Source organism: Nilaparvata lugens, chromosome 6 (assembly GCF_014356525.2).
Source record: "Nilaparvata lugens isolate BPH chromosome 6, ASM1435652v1, whole genome shotgun sequence".
In the NCBI taxonomy this organism is placed as follows: Eukaryota; Metazoa; Arthropoda; class Insecta; order Hemiptera; family Delphacidae; genus Nilaparvata; species Nilaparvata lugens.
The window spans coordinates 51,622,218-51,642,888 of record NC_052509.1 but is presented as its reverse complement, the minus strand read 5'-3'; the positions used below and the strand labels follow the sequence as shown (position 1 = coordinate 51,642,888).

The following is a 20,671-nucleotide window of genomic DNA, read 5'->3' as shown; positions in this document are numbered from 1 at the left end:
AAGAATCAACGGTCAATGCACTTCTTATCAGTGTGCACAAATGGCAGATGCTATCTGCAATTTCAATGCTTAATTTTGTTACTTTCATTAGTGAACTGGCATATAAATAATAAGAAAAAACCTTCAAAGTATATTATTGTTCAACTAATTACCATGTATTTTGCAAGGCCATAACATTTTATAGTTTTGCAGACTCATATTATTAAATAGTACAATAATTTGTTGAGTTTAGAGTTTGGCCTACTTTCATGAGTGTAATACAGCAATTATATTTCTCAAGATAGTGAAAGAATGATGAAAATTGTTATTACATCTATAGAAATAAATTCATACATAAGAATATAATTATTCAAAAGGTATTATTCGAGTTTTTATGAGGATTCCAAGAGTAAAAGTTGAAACAAAAAAAAAAGAATATGTTTTCTAATAGGTACTGTATGTTGATTTGTTTAAGAATATAGTATTTTGGTGTTCATGTCCTTAGAATGTAAAATAAATACATAATTTAATTGAACATTTTTCTACCATCAAGTTGACCAAGTTGACGATTTGATTAGGAATAGAGACACAATCAAGTTCACATGGACCTCCCTGTGATAAAGAGTATACACATCTGTGTCTGTAATAACTACAATAAGAGAAGCTCTAATGTAAATTAGGCGTTGTATTTTTGTCTTTCCTATATTTTCTCATTATTTTTAAAATGACCTATGATATCAGGCTATCTATGAGACTATTATAAGTTCAATGATTGACAGTACTCAACTACAGTTCAATGTACTTTGCAATGAGTAGACCAATGCCTGAACTTCCTGCAAGAACTTTTGGCCCCTCTACAGTTACAAAATCCTCTGTTGGCATAGCCTACATGGACACAGGCACCCAAGCTTTTTTATGTAACGGTTCATAATATCAATAGATCACCAAAATTATGAGACCAAGTTGAAAAGTTATTCATGATTGGGATCACTATTCATTTAGTTGAGAACATCCAAGCACCCAAAGGAATAAAGAAGAACCAAAGTAAGCATTACGTTCCGTTGATCCGTCCTAAAGAGGGATTCAATTATTTTTTTTCAATCAATTTGATTGAATTTTTTCAATTGGTTTTTTTAAATCAATTTTTAGAAAAAATTACTTATACTATTTTATATCTCTGAAAGTTACTTCTCTAATAAGGAAATAGTTTATTAAAACTAAACAAAAATCAAATCATTATTGAGTAGTTCAAAGAGAGTAATAATTCCTATAAAGTGATTGAGTGAATTATTCCAATAGAGGCCTGCTGTATTTGAATATACTGCAAGTTTTTAGGCTAATTAAAGACTGAAACTGCCGTCAACATAGACTGTCAAATTTAAAACTCCAAGCAAGAATTCATTCTCACTATAAAATAAATAGAAAGAGTGAAAGACATAAAGCATTTAAAATTATGAGGATAAGTTATTCATGATTGGGATCCAATTAAAGTCGTCATATTTCATCTAGAATGTGAATGTTTCAAATGTGAACAATAATTCAAACAAAATTGATTTGAGACGACTCCAAATCGCAGTACCAGTCAAACATTTCCTTTTGGCAGTGCTGGTATCTGCGCGTGTAGATGCTGTTTCCGATCTTTTTGCCAAGCCCTTGTTCACCTTGTACTTTGCTTCTTTCCTTTTTAAAACTAGACTACTAGCAGCGATGAGCTAAGTTCTGGAAATTGGGCGCTATTCTTTACTCCTTGAATATACCTTCAAAATATGTAGTATACTTTCAACTTCAGAACTGTGCCATTTCTTGTCTTGATCACCCTCTAACTGTACTAACAACAACCCTCTTCAAAATAACTTCCCCCACAAAATACACTCTTCAAAATAACTTCCTCCCTCAAAATAGCCTACCACCGCTAGTTCAGGTGGTCATAGTTATTGATTCTTCATTGACTCGAAAGGATTGTAGGTTTGAACAGAAAAACGGTTGTAACTGTAATAAATTTTAGCTCAATTGTGGGTACGTCACATTATATTGAACCTCAAATTTAGTAGCAATTATTTTAAAACTAAAGAAACTGAACATTACATTCAATCCAATTCAGTAGCAATTATTGTTATAGAAATTGTTATTGAAGTATGGTACGTTATTTTCCCGTTTTAAAAAATATGTGGTGATGAATTGCCAACCATTTAAGAGATAATCTCCTCCTCAGAAGCCTAAGGAAACTAAAATCCTATGAAACTTCTACATTTTTTTCAATTTGTTTAATAAAAACCAGATCCATGCAATGTAGGATGTAGTGTAGCCATTTGACTCAAGTACAAAGGTCAATGCTCCCGGGACCTGGGGACATCCTGTGATTTTGCACAGAAATCCTTATTTTCAACTCAATAAACCATTCGATTGTCCGTCTCTTTCGCTCATTTGCCATCTAGTGCATTTGTCTCTCTCACTCACGATGACGCACTGATCGTGTGGAGGTAATTGATTCGACCTTGATGCGAGCAGAGTGAGAGGTACGATAGGATAGGATAGAGTGAGAGATAGGATGGGATAGGATGAGATAGAACGAGAGGTAGAATGGGATAGGATCCACAACCAACGCAACTGAAACTGGTCCTGCGACAGGGTATATCTACCAATAAAACGACCTGCACACATATATTATTATGGAAGGGCTCCAGCTGATCGCTGGCTACAAAAACCAGTAGCCAACCCCCGCACTGTTGCTATGACGTCATTCTCCACCTATTAATAAGCTCTACAAATTGCAGCTTAGCTAGAAGGGAACCCTTGATTGCAGTTGAATAATCAAGTTCAAGTACTATTTCAAAGTCGACAGCCTACTAGCTCAATGCAAACTGGCTTTAAATGAATATAATGTACTCAGTAAATCAAACGCCTTCAAAACTACATACAAGTTGAATATTCTAGTACCAAGCACAGCATGACATTGCATTGTAAAATATATGCAACATTCAAACCATAAAGAAAACAACGGGTAGTACACAAGGAGGTTAAGGTTGAAGTTGTGAACTGCGCCACAAAATAATCTATTTTTGCCTATCTAAGTGGATACTGGATATTTTTAGAACACCATTAAACTTTTCAACACAATTATGTAACTGTCAACCAGTGTTTGTAGAAACAATATAATGTAATAGTAAAATTTGAATTAGTACGGTATGTGAATAAGTTTATTGTTTATCAGATATTCACGTTCATTTGTTGGATTATGTTAGCAATAAGGTTAAGAAAAATACGTATTCATACCTGTAGTCACAGCTTCAAAACTGAGTCACAACTGGCGAGTGAAAACCTGGAAAATGAAAACATGAGATTAGAAACAGAACATTTTAATTTTAATAATTACTAACCACATAGAGATTAGGAAAGTATTCAAACTAGGGTTATTGGGAAAAAAGAAATTTGATTATAAAACCATACACAGTATGTAAGAAATTATATTCTAATCGAACGTGTAGGTAATTTACAGGTTTTTCCTAGTAACTCTCAATTCTTGTAAACGGGGAATTATTATCAATACAGTAATAGATAAGTTATCGGAATTTATGGCATTTCCTATTCAATCTTCACTTCAAGTGAACACTTTTCCTTCTTCCTTCTCCATACCGGTAACTTAAAAATCAAATAAAATATAATCTATCAGTAACAGTTGAAGTTGACTGAACATATCATTTTCAATTTTCATTCTAGAATAATTATTGTTTAAAATATTATATAAATTGAATTGTATACCCATTTCCAGTACCATTTTTGAAAGTAAGTACGTTTTTGGTGACAACTAAAGTAGGCTAAAGTTGTCCTTTTTCTTTAGGGCTACTTTTAATATAAATAAAAATATTAATCTGAGTACCCTTATAAACTATTTTAGCACGACATGTTTTGGCTACTAATGTCATTTTTAAGTGATTTGAAAATAAATAAATACTAATTGAAGATTCAATATTTATTTATTTTCAACTTACTTGAAAATGGCACTTACTAGTATCCGAAACATGTCGTGCTAAAATAATTTGAAAGGGTACTCACATTAATAGGCTTAAGTTTTTTCTTTGAAAACAATAATTTATTATAGTAACTAAAATAATTACAGAGGTTGGGAGAATGAAATAAAAATTCTCAAGTATCCATGTTCTTTGAGGAAAAGTGAATATTTCAAATGAAGGAGTTGAGAGCTAAACTGTGAAATTTTGAAGTCAGTTGAAGGTGATTAACCGTTTAATTATCAGTGGTTTGGGAGCTGTGAGCACAAATCTTTGAGCATTGAGGCTTTTACGAAGTAGAGAGAAAAAACACGCCCGTGACGGAATGGAATTGAGTGGGTAGGCTGAGAATGACAATGAGAAGAACAGATAAAGAAGGAGAGAAGATAGAAATTCCTCCCAACTTGCCCCTTCCTTGTCAGGAGGGCATCCACCCTCCAACGACCTTGGTAAAGAGTCCAAAGCACATCTTCTTTATCGTCTACAGACTGAACTTTCTTTTTATTTCGTGTCCAACAAAGAAAGGAACATGAAATGATGGAAAGATATTCACTGAGTAATGGGCAGAAAATGCCACCTGACAACTGAACGACATTGATATGGTTCTCAAAGAGTCTTCTAGAAACATTTAGTACTATTATAGAGACTATATGGTACTATAAAAGAGCTACTAAAATATCTTGGTTTGTACGCTGGAGTGTAGTATCCAGACATTCTACAACAAACCCTTAGTCAAAGCGGGTGAACATACAAGATAGGGTACCACACTAAATTCTTTCTTTTGATATGGAAATACCATAATGGAACATGGTTTCACTATATACTGTAATGGAGGCTTGAGTTTGCCTATGACATTGTGATCAGGCAAACGATGAAAACTTAAAAAAAAAGATAAAATTATAATATTTATGACATTCATTCCTTGCCACACTGCAATGTACCTGATGAAAGCTAATTGGGTAGTAAATTCCAGCAATTAAGACTTTTAACAACAATAATATAGAATTTATTCATTTTTCATAGGAAAAATTCATGGATTCCTTCAATTTAGTTGATGCAAAATAAAGAACTACAATCTCGAAATTAAATGATTCCGTGAACTTTGAAAAGTATACAATACTTGACTCTAAAGTATACAACTAAAAAGTATACAATCGGGATTCTCATATCAGTATCAGATTCAGTGAAAATATTCTTCCCATGAGTTTTAATGGAACTATTCATATCCACTCGGCCAGGGTGAGTGAGATTAGTCCATTAGAACTCATGGGAAGAAAATTTTCACTGAACCAGACAGGGACTCTGATATTGATATTTGGAATCCAGCTTGAAGAAGGAGATCTGATGAGAGATTCAAAAACGAATTTCACGCCATCATTTTATAATAATACCTTAATAAGTGTCGTCTTTTTTCTTTAGGGCTATTTTTAATGTAAATGAAAATATAAATCTAAGTACCCTTTTGAATTATTTTGTTATTATTATTAATAATTAATATCGGGGCACCGAGCTTCGCTCGTTATTTTTATTTATTGATAAACAGAACACAATTCTCTAAAATGATCGTGTTTATATTTTACAGCTGGCTATAGGTCAGCTTATGAAATTCGGGGATGCGATATTTTGATTTTCCACAGAATTACTCGTTCACGTTTTACTATCCACAGACGACGAAAGTCTCAGCTGTTACAGCCAAGGATGAATTTTCCTTTTAATGTCGTTTAGCGAGTTTTCCCAAGGATGAGACCTAGTGCAATCGAATTTTTATATCATAAACCTACTATGTTCCATATTTCGTGAAAATCGTTAGAGCCGTTTTCGAGATCCGTTGAACATAAATAACAAGATAACCAGATATAAAAATATAAACAGACATACAGAAATTACTCGCTTAATATAATAGGATTAATGGTCGAAACTAGTCGTTAAAATATTTTAAAGTTTTTAATAAAAGGGGGTACTACAAGTTTTTATATTGTTTTTATTAACTAAATAGCCTAAGTGTGTATGTAGATGTAACATTTTGTAACAGATGATGATAAATCTTTCTTTATTCTTGAAGTTATACTGATGACTAATTTTGATTTTTGTTTGTTTCAGGATGTTCACACACCTTGCTAGCTACTTTCTGGGGGGCACCACTAGCACTTCCAAAGACAATGACAATGAGACCAGCAACGTCCCTTCGACGCCACCCCCCTCTTCACCCCCTCACCCCTCTTCCGCGCGGGTCGCGGACCAAAGACTGCATGACGTCGAAGAGGACGACTGGCTTTTAGTTGATAAGGATGGTGAGAGCACATGCAAAATTATTAGAAAAAGATGAAAATATTTTATTGGGAAGAGAAATACTCCCCAAACACATTCACTAGACAAAGAGAAGTTTGTTTAGTGAATGTAAATTCATTGGTTTGAGAAAATGAAAAACTATGAACTATTGGTTATGAAAATGAAAATTCATTGTGGAAATTGAAAATTAGAAACCATTTGTTTGAAAAATTAAAATCCATTGAGAAAATTGAAAATTAGAAACTATTTATTTGAAAAATAACTATTTGTTTGAAAAATTAAAATGAAAGTTCATTGAGAAAATAGGAAATTAGAAACTATTGGTTTCATAATATCACAATACAGAAGCCTATGTTCTTTCATTTTTTTAGAGCCATATAACTGAAATGAATCGTTTTCAAAAAATTAATTATTGTTAGTGAAAATAAAATTGATTATATGAGTTATATTTTTTAGTGAAGATTGTTTGTGATTCACCAACAATAATATAGATGTATCATATTCACAACAGTCAGTACAAACTTTATACTGAACGAAAATTTAGAACCCCTGTTTTTTTTAGAAAATAATGTTAATTGGGTCAAATATTGATATTAACTTGAAATACAGTTATTACGATTTAGGTGCTTTTTTGAGAAGTGCTTGACAAGACGAAAGAGATTAGGAATACCTACATCCCATTCTCTTTTAGGTAGATTTAACAGGTATGTTAGCCAATCAGCCTAAGTAGAGTTTTGACATGCCACATAGTACTACTGAAATATGCTATGGTTTTGAAATGATTTCAATTAATTCTATTGATGATCGATGTGGTATTTTGTGATACACTACTTAATACATTGTGTACGTTCTGTGTACAGTAAATTGTTCTAGTTCCCAATCGTAAATTGTTCCATCACGTGACTAGTGCAAAATGTTCCCATGGAACGCCATTTCAAAATCGTTGATTCAAGCTTTTGGCGCGCACATATAAAGTTGATTTACACTAAAATGTGTCGTTTACTAGCTGCGTGAATGAAGAAAGGCTGTTTTACAAACCTACCGTCTAGAAAAGTGTAAATTTATTTTATTCCATTACTCTCAAATTTTCTATCGAGAAAAATTCATTTAATGAATGGTTATCAAACATCATATTGTTGGTTATGTATTCTATGCTATGGTAAACAAACGATCAGCGCATGCGCAGAGAAGCAAGCAGACTACAATGATCGACCAATGAGAGCTCAGATAGTTGGAACCTGTTGGAACTGTACCAGGTCAGACAATTTACCACACTTCGACTGTGGGGCAGAAAGTTGGAGCTGGAACAGGATTCTGGAACAGAATCTGTCAAAATTCCTCCCATGGAACGTGGAACTTTTTACTTGGTAAATTGTGAATCGGACAATTTACCACATTCCATGTACACAGAACGGGCCCATTACTATGCCCCAGTTGCATAAAAGCCTTTGAAATTGTAATGATTAAATACCACGAGAAGCAATCAGAGAAGGCTTTTCCGGGAAGAAGTCCGAAGAAGTAAAGAAGACTTCTTCAAGGGAAAGCCTTCTCTGAATTGCTTCTCGTGTCATTTAATCACGATTAAAATTTAACAGGCTTTTGTGCAACCGGGCCTCTGTGATACACTTTTCAGGCGACACTGTGTTGCATATTTGGACTCTTTTATTTGCTTTTGCGTTGAAAATGTGGCCTCATTTATTTGCTTTTGTTGCGGCAGAAGTGCAAGACGAGAACAACTCGCCGACTCGACGCCCGATGGAGAGGCGGTCATCGTCGACGAGCTCGCTCCCCGCGGGGGCGGCTGTTGGCATGGAGGAGTCGTGGTTCGTGACGCCGCCCCCATGCTTCACGTCGACCGGCCCCCTCATGCCGCTAGAGACGTCGCCCCTGGAGAACCTGCTGATCGAGCACCCGAGCATGTCGGTGTACCACGGTCAGGGGTCTGCCGCCTCCCAGCTGAGGCCGCGATCGCGGTCTGTGTCGGAGGCGCGAACCGCCTCTCCCGCCCCTCGCCAGCCGCTGCAGCCGGTTGCCAACCGCCGACAACCGCCTCCACCCCCGGCCACCTACCACAGTTCCACTGATCTCATAGTCCAGCTCAAATCCGCTCAAAAGGTCAGTACTTTATCTACATTCAAACGAATAAAACTGTACCTTAAGTCAAATGGCTACAGCCGGGAATACATCAGTTCGTCAAGGACATATTTTAACACTTCAAATACCCCACTCAAATACATTTATAAGCGGAGTCATCATTCAGGACACCAAATGGGACTTTTGGACTGGTGAGCTGAGAGTGGGATGACCACGTAGAGACTGAGCTAAAAGGGGACCATTCAATATTCTGATCATCTCTTTTCTTCTTTCTTTGAGCATCTTGAGATACTGAAGCGAATGGGAAATTGAACCATTCAGTATTACCGCATAAGTTCACTAATACTATCATTAGTAGAGTGTTTCCACTACCCTACCCCCTCTTTCAGCAACTGGATTCCGAAACATATGTCACATGAATCGATTCAGCTGTAATTTCTTTTAGGGCCCAGTTGTGCGATATGGGGGTTGCCCAACCCTCAAGTAATTGGATTTTAAAGGATTTTAAACCATTGTAATGGGAATCTGCCTACGGAGCTAAGTAACTAAAATTCCCATACTTTGATGAGAATCTCTTGTAAGGTACTACAAACAAGCGAACATAATGGTTTTTGAAAAACACTTTTTGGTAAAATTAATCGTTGTTTTTTGTGATTTTATGACCACATAGGATCACTGTGTAGTCTCTGGTTAGTCCTCTTTCTTTGTTTATCCGCTTCAATTATTTTCTTTTTTTTCCAGTACCTTTTCATTCCGTCAGATCTTTCTTTTCTCAATTCATCTGAACAAACCTGTTGCCTTCTTTAAATTGTTTGTATTGATAAGATCCTCTTTGTGTCAGTGATGGTTTCCTTATAAATTGTTGTGCTATTTTTAACATCGTCAATCGTTGTTTACTATAATAATTTTGATTGTTATGTTAATTGTAATGAATCATAATATAGCATCACACTGATTAGATTTTCTTGTTTGTTGTTGTGTTGATGTTGAACTTTTATTATGATTGTGATGTGTTTTTGACAGCAGCAGCAGCGTAAGAGCGGTCAGCAGCTGAAGCGCGGCCAAATGGAGCGCCAGAACAAGGTGCGCGAGTTTAGTTCCCGAAACAAGCAGCAGAGGCGCGCCGATCGCCAGGCAAACCACTCTGGCGCCAACAACAACCGCAAGTCAGCATGCTAGTCTCTCTCTCACTCTCTCTCCCACCCCTACTCATGTCCCCCACCCCTATCCTACCCCCTCTTTCAGCAACTGGATTCCGAAACATAAGTCACATGAATCGATTCAGTTGTATTTTCTTTTAGGGCCCAGTTATGCAATTTGGGGGTTGACCAACCCTCAAGCAACTGGATTTTAAAGCTATAGTCAGGTCCACATTATAAAATGGCAGTATTTGATTAACATTGGTGGTTTATCATTCGACTAAGCAGATAGTGCTATCCTTTTCTAGCTCCGCAACGCTGCCAGATCGCTTTTCAACAATGTAGAAATATAACTAGCATAATATTTTCTATCTATAATGAAAATCATTGTAAATTGATTTTCTTGGCGAATAAAATATAATTGACCATTTAAACAAGGATGAACAGTTAATATTACATAAGCTATCTTCTGTAGAAGTATAGAAGGCAGAAGCAAGGCTACGAATCAACAACGCCGTTCTATCTTTCTTCACTGCCATTATAACGTGAACTTCACTATAGATGAATGTCAGTCAGTGGACAAACCATTGATGACCTTCTATTGATTCAGTTTATCCTACCGTTGTGATTTCTTGTGAATACCCCAGTTGGACTCGGTTGCATTTTGGGGTTTGATACTCTTCAGCAACTTGATTTCAAAACTCTAATACTATAAACGTCAGTCCTTCACAAGACCTATTGATTCATATTACCCTCATAAATAAAATTCCTTTATCAGGGGTTTGAAACACTAAATTCTGTCCAAATCTAAATTATACTTTCCAAGAATCATCATCGAAAAATTAAAATGTTTAGAACACAAAGAAATAAATGATCAATGACTCTGAATGACCTTTGAATAGCTCTCCAATGAAGATATATCCAGTTGTCATCCCTGGATGAAAAATAATAAAAAAACAAAAAAAATCGTAAACCATAAAAATATAAATAAAAAAACAAGAAACTTTTAACATTATGATTCAATTTGAGCCGTATAGATATTTAATTGTTAGCTAATAATATATTAACTTGGCACAAGTTTGACTAGCTGCACGTTTAAATGGTTGTCTAAATAAATAACATATTATTATTATTGTGAACGTAATTATTGATTATTAGGCATTGATGTTTCTTGCTTTAATCTTCGGAATTGGTAGATCAATAGGTTGTATCTTCTTATCAATGTATACAAATAATAGAGTAAACTGGATTAATTTTTTCGATTAGTATTGGATTTAATAAATAGGAATGATATTAGTAGACTTGCTTGAAGATACCATAAATTATGGTTGATTCCTTTTTTATTTACTTCAATTAAAGTAATGGAATAAAATTGAGACAAGCTGAGGAAATATTCGAATGATAGGGTTATTTAAATAACATTAATAATCTATTTGATACACAAAAATATAGTGATTAAATTTTAAACTAATTTTAAAAACAATTTTTACAGGTAAAATAATTATAATAATTCCACTCTCCAACATTTTGCAATAATATAAGCTGCTTCAAGAGAGCTTAATAGCCATAATATTATATTTCAGCAGTGCTGAAGTCATTTTTAGCAGCAACAGGTTATTTGTTTTCAAGAGAACAAGTTCAACATGAATATACGATTCTCGTACATTATAAGGAATCCAGTTCAAGAAAGAGACTCCCAAGTACCAGTTTGACCAATAAAACAAAACTGATGATCAGATATAAATAGTTTTTGGAGGATGATCATAGTACTGTATAATACTTAATGATAGTTTAACAAGAGATAAATAGTGATCTAAAACTGCTGATAACTAGGATGTACGAATTTGCACTGCTATTAAACTCAATCAAGTTATATTTTTTTGGACAAAAAATAAATATTTATCAAAGGGATACAATGGATTGTATAGTTTTGAATTTTAATGAGTCATTTTCATAAAATAAGAATTTCAATTTTTTATTTTATTCTACAAAGCGAGTTTCGCTGTAAGGTTATAACGGAACACCAAGAAGAACATTTTTTTATCGTGGAATTGAATATTAATTATTTCTGAAAATAAGTTTTTGTGATTTAATTTTTACAAGAATGTATATTAAAATGCATTGCATTGATACTAATGGACATTCAACAAATAGTATATTAAGGCACTGTTATTTTTATTAAAATAATAATAATATGACTTGTAATATAATTATATTGGTAAACACTATAAGATGAAAACTATCGAAAATCAACAATTGAAACCCTAAACGAAAGCTTGGAAATAGATTAAGAGTAATCTCAGACAATCCTAGTTGAGTAAAAAAAACTTGTGTTCATTAGTGATAAGACTATTCTTTATTTCATTAATGAATAATGGTACTAATATTAGTAAAAAGAATAATATTGAATTCACCAATCAATTAATTGTACTAGGATTCGGCCAAGAACTGGATTACTATTTGAACTGATTTGTATGAAAATTTGAGGGGGAGTAATTTGTTAATACTGATCAGAAATAATAGTCTTGGAATTTGCAAAACTAACCACGTAAATACATAGATTGACAAAATTATTAGACTTGTGTATTTGAAAAATTGTGAATATTCTACTATTTGCTGTCTAATAATTCAATAAATAACAAACAGATAATCATCAGCATACAAAATGAGCGATTTTATTTGTTCAAATTCTAATAAATATATAAATCACTAAATGAGATTCCAAATTAAGCTGTCAACCACCCACCTCGAAAACTTATGCTACTGCAATAATATTGTCAACAGGTGAACAGACAGATGAAAATTTGATGAGAGATACTATCCAAAAATTATTTGCTACCCGGGGAATCGAACCCGATTCCCCTAAGCTTACAATCTCTGGATAGCAGCGCTCTACAGAGTGTAGAAAACAGAGAGCTACTGGTCTACCGTATACTGTCCACAGTCTACGTTCTACTGGTCTAATGAAGAGAGACTGGTCTACTGACAGTCCGAAGTTTAGCTTGCCGCTATGTTTTAGTATAATATTATGCACTGCTGAATAGTAGCTCTCATAAAATTTTCATTTCGATGTTCACCCTGTTATCAGTATTTGCAGTAGCAGAAGTCTTCAGCGTGATTGACATCATTTGGATTTGGATTTTCGTCTAATGATTGATCTTTTTAACGCTCAAAAATTGAAAAAAATCAGCTTAGGATGCCATCTCACCTTCTCATTAGCGAATAAATTTTCATGATAGTTCATTTATAATTTTTACTATTCAACGCAATCCATTCGAGTTTAATAGCAGTGCAATTCATCTTATATTACTTCTACAGTAGGCTCAAACTTGAACTTAGTTTATAAAAGCAAAATAAATGTGAAAATAAAACGCTTTATAAGATTATAATTGATAAAGAGTTTTTAGATTATGGGAAGCTGAATATGTGAAGAAAAGCTGTTTTAACGCACCATTTGCCATTTAAACACGACATGCAGTTAATGATTTGATGGAATAAACTGTTGTTTATTCTCTAACTGAGATAAGAGTTGTAGTTTTCTCAAACGGTGATTTCACAGCGTACCTTTTCAATCTGGTGGTTGGTTCACACCACATGCACATCATCATCTTTATGTATTGTACGCCACAAGATTGAAAAGATACGCTGTGATATAACTGATCACCAAAAACTACAATTTTATTGACAGTCAGTAAGTAAACAGAATCGTTTATTTCACCAAATAATTGACTGCATGCTGATGGTTGAATGACAAAATGATGCAGTCCATTTCACAGTAATACTTGTATCAAGAAACCATTTATTTTAAAGTTGTTCATTTGTTATTTATTATGAACCTGAATTATATTTCTTGTACCTGTAACACTAGATGAATTTTATGAACTCGTCAAATAAGATAAAATCAGATCAGATAAGAGACGTTCCAAACTCAATTCTTCAGTAAGTTCAAGTGATGAGGCACTTTCAGAATAATTAATTATTTATAGTTTTATTCTAATATCTATAATAGTTCTAAATTGATATTCTAGTTCTAACGCCTTTAGTTAAGTTGTACATATTTTGAGTTCAAATGAAAAAAAATGTTGATTTTTATTGGTTTTATTTAAAATGTATTTTTAATTTTTAAATCTATTATAATTACTCAATAATTGAGTATTGTTTGCACACTCAAAAGCGATGAGAGAGAATTTATAATATTATTATAAGAGAATCGAAAAATTGAAGCCCACATGTTCAGAATAATTGGGTTTGATACAAAAGTGTTCAACAACAAAGCAATGCTAGTTATTTATTGAGCTGATCCTCATTGTGAGAATGATTTCTTCAATATAGCCTACGACTTGAAATGCCATTAGGTTTCATTGTTTTCCCTGTCTATTGTATGAGAGAGTACGCCAATGTAACTATTTTCGATACTATTGACATTTCTAAATCTTGAATATTTATTGTGAAATTGTTGAATGATAACTCTTCTTGGAAGATAACATGTTCAATGCTTTCATTGTGATTTAGTATGTTAGTCAATTATTAAATTCAAATGAATGTGGATTTGTAATAATTAAAACTGACTGCCGCATCATCATACATAGAATAGAACTTTACTTTTGTAACTACTATACGCTGCATACGTTATGTGTTGTGACAATAATTTCAAGCATTAGTACTAGAAAACTGGTATTGAGTTGATATTATAACAACATTATTTGTTAAGAAAATCTTTTGGATGTTGTCAGAGAAATATAATGAGCTTGTTGAATCTCTGTCGAACAACCTTACCCATTCAAGCATTTTATAACGTTCCGCAGCAAGTGTGCTTTTGTGATACTGACCAACAAAATCAAATTACTGATCCCTTTCAATAAATTTTCCACCAATTTTTTCTTGAACATGATCTGATAAAATACACAGTAAAACAAGAAAAATATCCCAGAAAAATCAATTTTATTCCATTAATATCATTGCTAGAAGTAGAATTATTTATCTCATTCTTTTGCGATTGAAAACAGTATTGAAACTACAAATAAGTAATGTGTTGAAGTAAATAATAAGTAGAAACAAATTGTCATGCTTTTCACTGTAATAGTGTTACATCTTTCCATAGAATAGTTGGTGTTACATTGATATTATATTCACGCCTCATAGTAAAAACGACAAGTGAATCTTTCTAGAGATCGAAGTTGAATTTTTATCATTAGGTGGGTCAATAATGAACAATGTAGTTGACCTATTGATAAGTAATAGGGAAGTTCAGCCTCTGTGATAATATATATTCGAAGTTCATTTGCATAGATGTTTACAGGTAGGGACATGCACTTTCTAAAGCATTGATTACAAATAATATACAATGTTCAACCATTATTGCAATACCTAAAAATTTATTAATAATATGCGATAATAAAAGATTTTAGAATCGTAGTAATTAAATATTTAGACTATTAAAATCTGCATAACATTTCATGACTAGAAATTAAATAGCATATAGAGCAACAAATTCTACAATATAATGTAAAGAAGCTTCAATTGAAAGGATTGAACACATTTCTAATCAATGTATTGTCTTGTCACTATTTGGTCGTCAATAATGGTTGAAAGAAACTCTCAAGGAAGAGAAATAGAGTTTCAGATTGATATCTACAAGAATAATAACTACTGTAAGAAATTTCATTCACAATATTGTCTTTTCATTGTTGTATAATATATATGTGAGATTGTGTGTATATGTGTGTTGTGTGTCAATATAGCATTATCTTTATAATATGTGCACAACACATTATTGTTCGTTTAATATATTGTTAAGAGGAGCGTACGCTATATAATTATTAATGGATATATATTAAAAAATACAATGTACATGAATGTTGTTTAGATTTAGTTGATTATAAATGATTATGGTAATATATTCAAAATATTATAAATTAGTTCATAATCTTATTCTATTGGGCATAATTTGTTGCTAGAGTGAAAATAAGTATGGATTTTCATGTACATACGATAGTATTGGTCTCAAATTTACATTTTATAAATGCATAAACACCAAAGTACAAATTGAATATTTATGAGAGAATGTTTGAATGTAAACTGATGTGACAACTGCAAGTGATTGATGTTTTAAGTAGATTGATTTCTATAATTTTTATACCAACTGGAAGTTGTTAATTCTGATTGAATCAAGAGGAAGTAATGACCATAAAAATTTCCAAATACTTACCTTGATTGTCAACAGGATAAACTATTGTTATCATAATAATTATGATTATCTTCAATAAACTCTGTACTACCGTAAAAAATGTTTGACATGTTAATATTACCAGTGGAATGGTCTTTCCAAACTTAACAGTTTTGTGTGTGAAATGTTCACTATATTACCATAACCAGAAAAAAATATTAAAAAGTATTAAAAATCAAATTAAAGAATAAAAAGTTGGTTATTTATGGAAAACGTGTTATAATTTAAACAACCCTTTCTCTTTTTTATTAGCTTATAGGTAATTTATGTGAAATGAGAAATGAGTGTTTCAATTTTGATAATTCTATATTCATCTCTCAATCAAAAGGAAAAACTTAAAAAATCTGTAATAAGATTTAAAGGTTATTATGGGAACTGGTAAGAGAAGGAAAAGTACTCTACAATCTCACTTTGAACAATATCAAGACAAGTTCTGTATCAACATAATTAATAATAATACACAATACCAAGAAGATATGATCATAATAATAATTGAAAAATAACTGAGAGGAATGGTGACCAAATCAATTATCTTGAAACAGCGGGATGGAGATGGGAGTTTTCTGTGTAGAACAGGAAGCACACCACTTGTTTTGAATGATTGAGGCTCGTGTTAAACTGAGACACTCGTCGAACACCAAAATCTGGTAACTTGACTGGCGTCCCTAGTCGAATAAGCGCCGTAACGAATGCCAGCAGCTTGTTGGCTGAATTGAGCTGCAAAATGGCTGAACAGAACAAGATGGCTGAACCGACAAGCGCGCGACCTAGCGGGAAGAATCGTACCTAAGTTTGTTTCATCCAGCTAAAAATTACTGAAACACGATTCAGAAATTTAGACTTTTGCTCAAATTACCGAGAAAAATGCTCAATGTAAACTTAGAAATATTTATAAAAATAACATAGACAACAGTGAATATTTATTGTAGTATTGTTATGTTTTTTATTATTCTATTTATATGAATATCGAACGGTAATCATTTAACCTCAAAATTCGAATTTTATAATGTATATTTGCTACTTTTCTCATTTCTTGCAGTTGAAATAATAATAATTATTATTGATAATTATTATCAATAGAAAAGAACTATTATTTATTATTAAATGTTGAGAATTTGTAAATGATGATTATTTAATTATGATTTAGATGAACATTATTCTTGTTTTGGATTTCTAGATTGGGATTTTATCATAAATGTAGGGTAGCCATTGAAATGATTCTCATCTAAATCTAACCACAGTCATTGTTACCAACTTAACTTTTGTTTTCGTGCACTAATCCTCCATTTAACCCACCAACTATTTTGTGTTGCCATGTTGCAAATCTGGAGTGCAGAAAAGATTTTTCCCGCACTAGAGCGGAAAAGTGAATCTTTGCGTTCTGTAATCAGTGCAGGAATCGTCACTTTTCAAGGTAACTGTAGGAAAACATTATAACAAACTTGACTTGATACGGATTTAATCCAGTTTAAAATTAAATTTAGTTTAAACTATCACTGTGAAAAAGTCCCTTAATTTCCAATTAATCTTTTTGTGTAGTTGAGAAGTTGATATTGTGGTAATTATTCATATTGAATGAAGAAGACTAAGAAGTTGTCAAAAAACCACTGATTTATTGATAATTAGAAAGACCGGTTTCAGTCTTTCCAAGACTGGTGTAATAACCGAAACCGGTCTTTCTAATTATCAATAAATCAGTGGTTTTTTGACAACTTCTTAGTCTTCTTCATTCAATTCCAATTAATCAATCAACTGACGATTAACACACAGCAAATTTTCCGGCTCATGCATGATGTGACGTGCATTTGCCACACACTCATCCAATGTTATCATACCCATTCTTTTCCTATTACTTTTTATAATTACGAGTTACTCAATTAAACCGATCTTGCTTTTTCTAGCCATCAACAGGATCCTACTGTATATGGTTGTAATAACAATAACTCAGAAAAATTCATAGTCGATTAACTACCTAATAGGCTACACTTCTATGCTGATAGATATTACATTTTTATGATTGACTAATAATTATCAGATGATCGTCATAATAATGTATCATCATAGAGGTACAAGAGATAGTATGGATACGAAAGGTGCGACAATCCAAGAAGAAATCTCACAAGTGAATTTATATATAGAATCCATCTCATTATCTTCCTCCACAACATTCCTCCAAGCATTTCTATCCATTATAAATCCTCTCCATCCTCTATAACCCATCCTTATCAAATCATCCCTTATCTCATCTTCCCATCTCATTATTTGAATAAAATGTCTTTGTGAATATTATAAGTATTTCTTTTTCATTGCGGATAATGCTCATATGAGCTTTTTGCTTACGTGCGAGAATAACGTTAAGTGCGTTGTTGAATTGATGAGATGATCAAACGTCCATGCCATAGGCGGGATTAGAACGCAAGAACCAGGCGGTGCTAGCAGACGGTAAATTCGTAACGCTCCTTACCAATAGACCTACCCGGCCGGCCAATGACCAGTCTTTTAAGGAACCTTAGGAGTTAGGATATGTTCACATTGTATGCGTACCTATGTGCAAGTAAACGCGTGGTCATGCATGAGCAAGCACGCAGATGCAAAACAAAATCTGGAAAGAGTAATAGGAACATTATTTACACGGAAAGCGTGCATTTGCTGGTTGCGTTCATTGTGAGCAGCTGCAGACAAGTCTCATCGTGTTTCAATGACTCTTTCCAGATTTTGTTTTCCGGCTCATGCGTGATGTGACGTGTATTTGCCACACACACTCATCCAATGTTATCATACCCAATGTTATTATTACTATGATTCGATCAGTATCTTTGAAGGTGAGGTGTCCACATGTCCTACTATGGCAATAAAATCGCATGCTCAAGATTATGTGACTCCTATTTCGGCTCCTACATTGGAGCCGAAATCCGACGGGAAGAGTCAACATGTTGTGACACACATTATTCCCTCCTAAAGTGAAGGTAACTGTTTCAATTCAGAGAGAAAGACTGTCGATAACCGAGCATGTTAACATTTGCTTCGGGTTAATGTGCCTCACACCAAGTGCAGAAATGAATATATCTAGGGCCCGGTTGCACAAAAGCCTGTTAAATATTAACCGTGATTAATTTCACGAGAACCAATCAGAAAAGGGGCTTCTCTGATTGGTTCTCGTGGAATTAAATCACGATTAAAATTTAACCGACATACTGAGACCGGGGCACTGAGTCATGGAAATGTTTTTGGAAAATTTATCCTTAATTCTAAGGAAAAAATCTTGACCAAAATGTTTTCACAAAATTATTGAAGACTATCTTTTACCTCTTCAAATTAGCCGCGTACCATATGCCAGGGTCTCCAACCTTTTTATCCTAGGGCCACATTGTTAATTCTTGGGAGGCTTAGAGGGCCAATAACAAGGATGTACGTGGAATTTGACTTGTGGGGACACACACGACGAGAATTTGTGGGGTGTAAAATTATTATATTTCCATTTTAATAATATGAGGAGTTTCAAGTAGGTTTAATTAAAACACAGGAAGAAACAAACCAATTCATTTCATTCCAATGCAAAGTCCAATTTATTGAGTGTAGATAGGTCATAAGAAAACTTGACATGCATAAATTTAGCAAGTTAAACAAAATTATAATAATTTTTTTCAATAGTAATAAGACAACTTGACAATACACGAATTTACAGAAAGTTACCAAGCTAAAAGAGAATACTTATTTTTAGTGAGAAGATTGCATTTCTTTTCCACTTAGAATGTCCGGATCAAACTTTGTGGTTCCGATCATTAAAATTGTACAGTCCGTGCAGACCATTTCCTAATATCTCGCAATGGTTGATCGCTGCTTGTGTACAGCATATTTTACACTTATTAAGAATTACACAATTAAGTAACGGTTCTACAATATTGACAATGACAATGAGAAATAATATTAAGAAATGGAGTGGCTAGTAAGAGAAGAGTACTGAACAACAACCGTAGTTGTTGTCAAAAATGTGTATAGACATATATTTTAAAAATCTGCAGCAATAAATCTCGGCGGGCCGGACAAAATCCATCCGCGGGCCGGATGTGACCTGCGGGCCGTAGGTTGGAGAGCCCTGCCATATGCCTTGCGCTTTTTAAATTAGTTTTTATGGGGGATGAAAATTCAAAAAAATTATGTAGATATTTCAAACAAATCCGGAATTTTAGCGGAAATTTCCATTGAAAATTTTTAATATTGTTTTTAGGACTCACTCTACCGGAAGCTTTCTGTTACACAAAAATAATTTGATGGGTTCACCAGAATAACTTAATTCAAATTACGTCTAATAGAAAAACACAATTTTATTAAAGAAGCCTACATCCAGTAGTCTACATGTATCGATTTCAATGCAGAAATATCTGCTCTTTTAAATACTGCAACAACTATTTGAGTTTTCGTTTGTTAGATATTATGCAATGTTTTATGGACGGAAGATGTTTTAATCATGGGTCGTCAGGTTCTATGTATTCTAAAACCAAGAAAAATATAGCTATTCCATTTTTTTTATTTTTTTTGCAAAAGTAAGTCTCCATTGGCTGACTATTACCACGGAATAAGAAAATATTGTTCCTAACTCTGAGTTATCCTATTACGTACTAAAAAAACTCAGGGTTCATCAAAATCACCGTTATCAGAAATAAGTTGAATTATTCTACAATATTTGGCCATCGCTTCAAAATATCCACCTGAGTTTGTAATTAATGTTAGAATCAAAAACTTATAGTTTGATAATGATAATGATACAATTTAGGATGATCCAAAAACAACCCATAGGCTTATTACTTTATTATTTAGAAACGATGAAGCATCATAACCTCACTTTCACAAATAAAAGGGTTAGTGAGATTTGATAACAACTTTCTAAATAATTTTAACTTTATAATAAGAAAAATATTTTATTAAATCCTCAACCT

At 33.2% G+C, this 20,671-nt stretch overlaps 2 protein-coding genes across 11 annotated transcripts in view; one reads left to right on the top strand and one right to left on the bottom strand.

Moving 5' to 3' along the window:
* Positions 1–15,947, top strand: part of LOC111050745 (tumor protein p53-inducible nuclear protein 2) — a 49,458-nt gene extending 33,511 nt beyond the window's left edge. For 2 of the 4 annotated variants that reach the window (XM_039431177.1, XM_039431178.1), the window contains exons 2-4: positions 6,087–6,277; positions 7,993–8,390; positions 9,393–15,947. In XM_039431177.1, the coding sequence (XP_039287111.1) occupies positions 6,088–6,277; positions 7,993–8,390; positions 9,393–9,548 (744 nt within the window). In that variant the 5' untranslated portion in view covers position 6,087 and the 3' untranslated portion in view covers positions 9,549–15,947. The remainder of the gene's footprint in view (positions 1–6,086; positions 6,278–7,992; positions 8,391–9,392) is intronic. The other 2 variants (XM_039431179.1, XM_039431180.1) reach the window with 1 other exon arrangement.
* The window catches only part of LOC111050743 (uncharacterized aarF domain-containing protein kinase 5), a 72,025-nt gene that overhangs the window by 50,863 nt on the left and 491 nt on the right, over positions 1–20,671 (bottom strand). For all 7 annotated transcript variants that reach the window (XR_005571673.1, XR_005571672.1, XM_039431165.1 and 4 more), the window contains exon 2: positions 3,253–3,298. The gene's annotated coding sequence lies outside the window, so the exon portion shown is untranslated. The remainder of the gene's footprint in view (positions 1–3,252; positions 3,299–20,671) is intronic.